The 6,551-nt window shown below is 36.5% G+C and overlaps 1 protein-coding gene across 5 annotated transcripts in view; it reads left to right on the forward strand.

The window, feature by feature from the left end:
• Nucleotides 1-3,180, forward strand: part of TMEM135 (transmembrane protein 135) — a 305,900-nt gene extending 302,720 nt beyond the window's left edge. For all 5 annotated transcript variants that reach the window (XM_064365385.1, XM_064365381.1, XM_064365383.1 and 2 more), the window contains one exon: nt 209-3,180. In XM_064365385.1, coding sequence (XP_064221455.1) covers nt 209-341 — 133 coding nt within the window. In that variant the 3' untranslated portion in view covers nt 342-3,180. The remainder of the gene's footprint in view (nt 1-208) is intronic.
• The last annotated feature ends 3,371 nt before the right edge of the window (nt 3,181-6,551 follow it).

The following is a 6,551-nucleotide window of genomic DNA, read 5'->3' on the forward strand; positions in this document are numbered from 1 at the left end:
CGGTTTCAGATCTGGGGATTATCTCTTTAAATAAAATATGAGACAGTTTATCTCAAAGAAGAGCATTCATGTGACTTGAATCTGCCATTGAATTTAGATCTTTGCCATGTTAGTCTTTCCCATCCCACAAAAGATAAGTCAACTAAAGTGAATTATTTTATTTTATAAACTATATTAACATTTGTTTACTGTATTCTCTGTTTTATAGATTTGCTGTCATGAACCGAAAAGTCCTTGATGTTTTTGGTACTGATGCATCTAAACACTTTCAGGATTTCATTCCCAGGTTGGATCCAAGATACACAACTGTAACACCAGAGTTGCCCACAGAGTTTTCTTGAAGATGATTGTAATTTATTAATGTGACTAAATGTTTCATAATTATCCTGGAGAGTTAATTATGTTGAACACAAAGAAGGGGGCCCAAGCTCGAACCTCAGTGTTATTTCAATGAGAGATACTCTTTTCCTTTGTTTTGTTTTCCTTATGAATCAGAAATTCAGAAGCTTTTTAGGAAGGTGTTGCTTAATAATTAAGCTTCCTCCATAGCTAGAATAAGATTCTGGATCACTGTAGTGATTGACATTATGATATATTATTGATCAAATTATGTCCACAAGCAATATTATATAATCTATGTAGAAGTGTAATAACAAGAGTACACTTAAAATTACTTTAAAAGATGTCTTTAGTTCATTCCGATATAATTCTTGATTAAAACTAGGATTATTTCTACATTTTAGGATTTACAAAGGATCACGGGTACATGGATTTGGTCTGTATTTTTTTTAATGTTTGAATTGGTATCTGTAGTAGTGGAATGTTATAGATTTGAAGTAACTCTCCATGGACAGTGCTGCTTTCGTGTGGAGCAATTTTATTGGAGAAGTGGCCATTCTTACTTCAGGGATACAAAGATGGGTCTCATACCATTTGGATAAATGTCGTGGTATCCATGCTCGTTTTTAAACTAATAACATCATCTCTCTTCGTGACCAGTTAGTTGGGCTATTTGGCTGCCCAGTGAACCTATGTACTGATAGCAATTTAGGGGCAAATGGAAATGGACACATCTGATAGAGTTGAAATGTATGTTTTAATCTTTTACAGGAGTATTACACTTGAATATTTAAAAACAAAACTTTTAAAGTTCCTATAGGTTTATTATGTTTGTTTTCATTTATATGGACATAATTCTTCATAGCTCAGTTTATATGCCATTGTTGTATTAGAAGGGATCAAAATCCTATGGAAGAAAGTCATCTTGCCAAGTTGGCAGTTTGTGTCCTCTCAGCTGTTTAGCTCATGTAATAGATGTTTTGCACCTGAAAACAATATAAAAATCCAGTGGTTGTTTAAAAAGTCCATTTTGTCACTAATTGGATTCCAGTTCTCCAGCCTTCTTTTTGAAAATCATTGTCACCATTTTTACTGTTAGCACAAAGAGGTTCTGCTGATAATGAGAAATTCAGGACAGCTGTGATTGAAATATGGTCACTATTTACAGTTTTCAAGGAAAAGTTATACTTTTCTATGTTAATAAAAGACTGACGTCGTCTATAGTTAACGTAACATGTAGGGATGATGGTATTTTTAAAATATAATTTTGTTGCTAAAAAGTTTTTACGCCATTGTAAATTATGCAGAACTTGTGTTGCAAAAGGAATTATATAACCCAGAATTTTAAAATGCTGAATCCCCCATATTCAATTTCATCAAGTCTTGTATACTTCTGTTTAAATGTAATTCAATCCTTGGTTGTTATGGCAAATAGAAACCCAACATAAAGACAGACTCTGGTACCATGGTAACAGAACCACTTTATAATTTGGTCAAAATTTGGCATTATGATTAGCTTTTTAGAATTGACCTGTTCATTTGACAATGCTGTTAAAGGATCATTTTGGTTTCAGACTTCAAAACTGATTAATAAATTTAATCTTCACTTTTTATTCACTGGAATCAAAATGATGATTGGTACTTTGTTTACTGTTTAAAATGAAGTATTAAAGCACTGAGAAAGCACTGCTAACTGCACCTCATTTTCTCAATCCAGAAATTATGTTTATATATTTTCCTGTCAGGTTAAAAAATGTTTTAATTCATAAATTATTGTTTTCATTGACATTAAAAGACTGTGATATTAAAAGATGAATTACAAAATTTACTGAGATTGTTTAGTAAAATGTTGCTGGTTAAAAGGTGTATATCTACAATTTACTTTTTCATTTTTTATAAATTGCAGTCATTTTTAAAATTTTATATAAAATGTAAAATGAAATAACTATCGTGAAGCAGAATACAATGATGAATGTATAGCTTGAGTGAATAGTTAAGCAGTTTGCAGTGGTGGGTTGACAAGTCCAGTTTGATTTCACTGGGATAGACTGCGAAGTGTAGTTGTTTGAGCAAACACAAAGACACTTTGTGTTTTTGAAGACAATCATAATGATTACCTTTCTACCTCTAACTAATCAGGTATTGATTGATGACTTTTTGGCATTATAAATAAAGTTAAATAGATCCTGCATTCCAAAACATGTTTTTTAGTTTATTTATATCCTGAAGAAATAGTAAGTTTTCACTGGAACTGATTACAGTAAATTATAGTATGTCCCCTTAGTCTTTCTGACATTTTTATGTAGATTGAGATTGAAAAACAGTGCATTTGGGGCAGTATTATTATGGTCATTTCATTGCTATTTTCTGTATTAATAAAACCCTAGAACTAGTACCAACTGAGTGAAGATTGAGTTTGCAAGATGACAGATTGTCTTAGATCTATTCAATTCTTAACAGTTTTTCATTAGATAATTCCAGCGTCCATTTTATTACTCATTTTTGAAGTAACATCTTTGGTTCAGTTATATTGTCCCATAAATTCTGCATTTGCTTCTGTAACTTTTTTTTTGAAGTATAAATGTAGTCATCACTCAGTTGATATCTAGTTTATTTTTTGCCTTCATTTGTTGTTTAATCAGTTGTTATTTAATTTAGAATTTTATCTTTTTATTTTTTGCTCTCAGATTTTATAATGAACTCTTATTAGAATGGACATGTGGTTTTTTTGATGGAATCCAAATTGAGCAAATGTCACACACTATTTTCTTGCTGTGCTCAAGTGTTCATCTCCTTGTAGATTTTATCTGGGCTAACATGTTATTTAGTTGTTAATGCTGATGGAATTGTTTCCTGCTTGTATTTTATCGTATCTCTGAGCTGCTACGTGCTCTACATTTGACAGATAATGAAAATCAATGTCTTTTACTCTCAATGAGCTTTGTCCACTTGCCTGTGTCACAGCCTCTCCCTTGATGCTAATTAGGAAGCTTCTTGGGGGCTGAAGGGAACTGACCACTGGAACAATGGCCCAAGTGTTGGTTTTGGAGCAGAGAAATCATTAGCTCAGAGATTCTCCATGTGATTTATTTTTTATTTTTTGAGAGGGGATCTCACTCTGTTGCCCAGGTTGGAGTACAGTGGTACAATCATAGCTCACTGAAACCTCAAATTCCTTGGCTCAGGCGGTCCTTTCCCCTCAGTCTCTAATAGCGGGGACAACAGGCATGTGTCCCCATGCCTGGCTAATTTTTAAAATTTTTTTTGTAGAAACAAGTCGTTGCTATGTTGTCCAGGCTGGTCTCGAACTCCTGGCCTCAAGCAATCCTCTTTGCTTGGCCTCCTAAGACTCTGGGATTCCAGTTGTGAGCCACCGTACCTAGCCATATTTTTATTTGCATGAGTAATAAGTTGTTTGACACAGCAACAGCGTTGCCCTTTGTTTCCCAAAGGCAAAAGTATACATTCCTTGCTAAGATATAGACATTCTCTCTCCTAACACCTTGACATATTGCTGCTTCTCCCCCAGTAATCATGTTCACATAGAGGATTTATTTACTTCGCTCAGCTGAAAACAGTGGCCAAGAAAAAATACAAGAAAAGGAATAACAAATGAATATTTTCTTTAGGGCTACGCTTTGAATGTGATGAGTAATAAGGTTACCTTCATTGTGAAGGCGATGTTTACAGTTGCCTCAAGCCCTTTACTGTTGGTGCTAAAGCCACCGTTGCTGCCAGCTCTATCATTTCGATTTGGCGAGGAATTAACAAAGAAAGGAGTATCAAGGACGTAGATGACCCTGAGACTGGGGTGCTGTCTGGGATTCCAGGACTGTGTGGTACTGTGTTTCTGTTTAAAGTAGTAGCCTCAGGTGCCTTTGTAATAGCCCTGTAGTTTCAAAATGGGTAACTACAAAGAAATGAAAATGACTCTGGTGTGTGACTTCTAGAAGCGGAAGGGGGCAGTAACTTGGCCATGATGTAGCTTGTGTTCTAGGACTGCAGCAGGGTAGTGAGTGAATGGCCTTAATCTTACAGCTATGGTGAATAAGAATGCGTGTGGTTTTACACACAGAGAAAAATGAGTGACTTTTGGTTGGAGGAAAGAATTTATATCTGATCTTTGGAAATGATTCTGTTGCTGTTTTATGTGGGCTCGCTCTCTCTCTCTCTCTCTCTCTCTCTCTCTCTGTCTCTCTCTTGCTGCCTCCCTGCCCCCCACCTTGTCCATTCTCTGCTTGCTGGTGTTACTTTATGCTAACTATTCTGCTTGGACTTCATTGCACCCTCTTATGCCAGCCGTTCAAGTGAGGGGCTCTGGAGAGATCATAACAGTGATAACAACGGAGTAAACATTTCCAGGTACAGTGATTTTTTTGTATGCTCTGTATTTCTTAGGCAGGATGATGTGGAAGGTAATTGCATAGATATGGAAAGAGATGTTTCTCTCTATGTGAGGCCTTTAAATCCAGAACAACTAATTTCTTCCCTTCTTACAACCCCATAACATCACTTGACTCTGGAATTTCCTATTTCCTTTTATTTTCTCCTTTTTTTTCCCATCTGTCCCTCCTACGAATGCGTTTTACATGAAATAATGTATTGGGTTTTATCTTTTGTTGTAGCCGACCTGAAAATCCCAGTAATAACCACAGACACATGTACCATCTGGTCAACATCAGGGTCGTCAGGGCCAAGTGCAGTTCACACTTCTTTCTTTAGCTCACAGACTACTGTAGCTTGCCTGTTCAAATTTTTTTTTTAATAATGTTCAGTTTTGTGCCATACTCTCCCCAACCCTCAGCCTGCTGCCCCCGCACAGCATAACTTTCTAATCTTGTCAGACTGTGGGTTATAGGATGTTCCCTGGTCTTGGAGTAGAGGCCATAGGCATACAACATGCCTTTATCTGCCTTGCTCAGACTCAGCATCCCTCTCTGTCTTGAGATGTCCAGCCTTCCACAGAGTAGACCTGTAGACCTATGTTGGCTGAAGTCACCCTGCATTACTACTTTCTTCCATCCCTGAACTTAGAACAGTTAATTCTGAAGTCTAGTTCCTCCATGTCTTAAACTTTTTTCAGTAGTTAATTGATCTTTTAAATTAATTTTTTTTCAAATTATTTTTGGTCACCTAAGAGGACGCTGAAGCTATAGAGAAAGATTAGTGCCAAAGGTTTAACGTGTGAAGTACATCCTGTGGTTGGTTATTATGGGATTGAATGCCAAAAGGAATGGGAGAGAAGAGACTAGAAACGCATTTCAAGCCTCATCTCTTTTCTCCTATTCCTTTCTTTACCTTCCCTGGCCTGTGCTTTCCTGCCATACCTTTGCTATGTATTTCTTCATCTTGAGTTCTCAAGGGAAAAAACAAAAATACTAATTTTTCTGTTTATTTCGGGGAAAATTGAAGGTAGATAACATCTGCAAATCTTCAGGAAGAAATTCGTTTGCATCTAAATCTGAGTCTGCAGTTTTTGGTAGCCTGCATTGCTCAGGGATAGCACTAAGGCTCTCTTCAGACCCAAAAGGGCAGGATATATGAATCTATAAAACTAGAGGCATAATTGAATCATCTGAGGATGTTTTTCTCCACTAGAAAAAAAACTTCCTATAACTTGGATTAAAATTCAAAAATGGGATTGCAGTCATTGTTAATTGCTGAACTCGTAGCAGTTTTTCCTTGCTGAGAGAACACTGATGTTTAAGAAAGTCACATGCCTAGCCCTAGGGCTGAATCATAATTGTTCTAGGCCTTTTGTGTATTCCTTTCTTCTTGTCCAGATACTTTTCCAACCAGTAACATGGTCATGGCTGACTGCAGCCTCAGTGTCCCAGGCTGAAGTAATCCTTCCACCTCAGCTTCCCTAGTAGCTTGGGATTACAGGCACATGCCACCATGCCTAACTAATTTTTTTTTAAATAGAGACAGGGGTCTCACCGTGTTGCCTAGGCTGGTTTTGAACTCTTGGACTCAAGCAGTTCTCCCTCCTCAGCCTCCCAAAGTGCTCCAATTATAGGCGTGAGCCACTGTGCCTGCCCTTATAAGTATCATTTTAAAAATATCAGTTTATTAACTATGTAGGAATAAATCTGAAAAGAGCCTGCAAAACAAAACATCCTTTAAACATGTTTAAGTAGATAAAATATCTGTAATTCTGGATTTTTTCAGTCACTTCGTTATTATTCTATGGCAGCCAGTAATCCTTAACT

Source organism: Aotus nancymaae, unplaced genomic scaffold, assembly GCF_030222135.1.
Source record: "Aotus nancymaae isolate 86718 unplaced genomic scaffold, 86718_ANA_hifiasm-v0.15.2.pri h1tg000059l, whole genome shotgun sequence".
Classification (NCBI taxonomy): Eukaryota; Metazoa; Chordata; class Mammalia; order Primates; family Aotidae; genus Aotus; species Aotus nancymaae.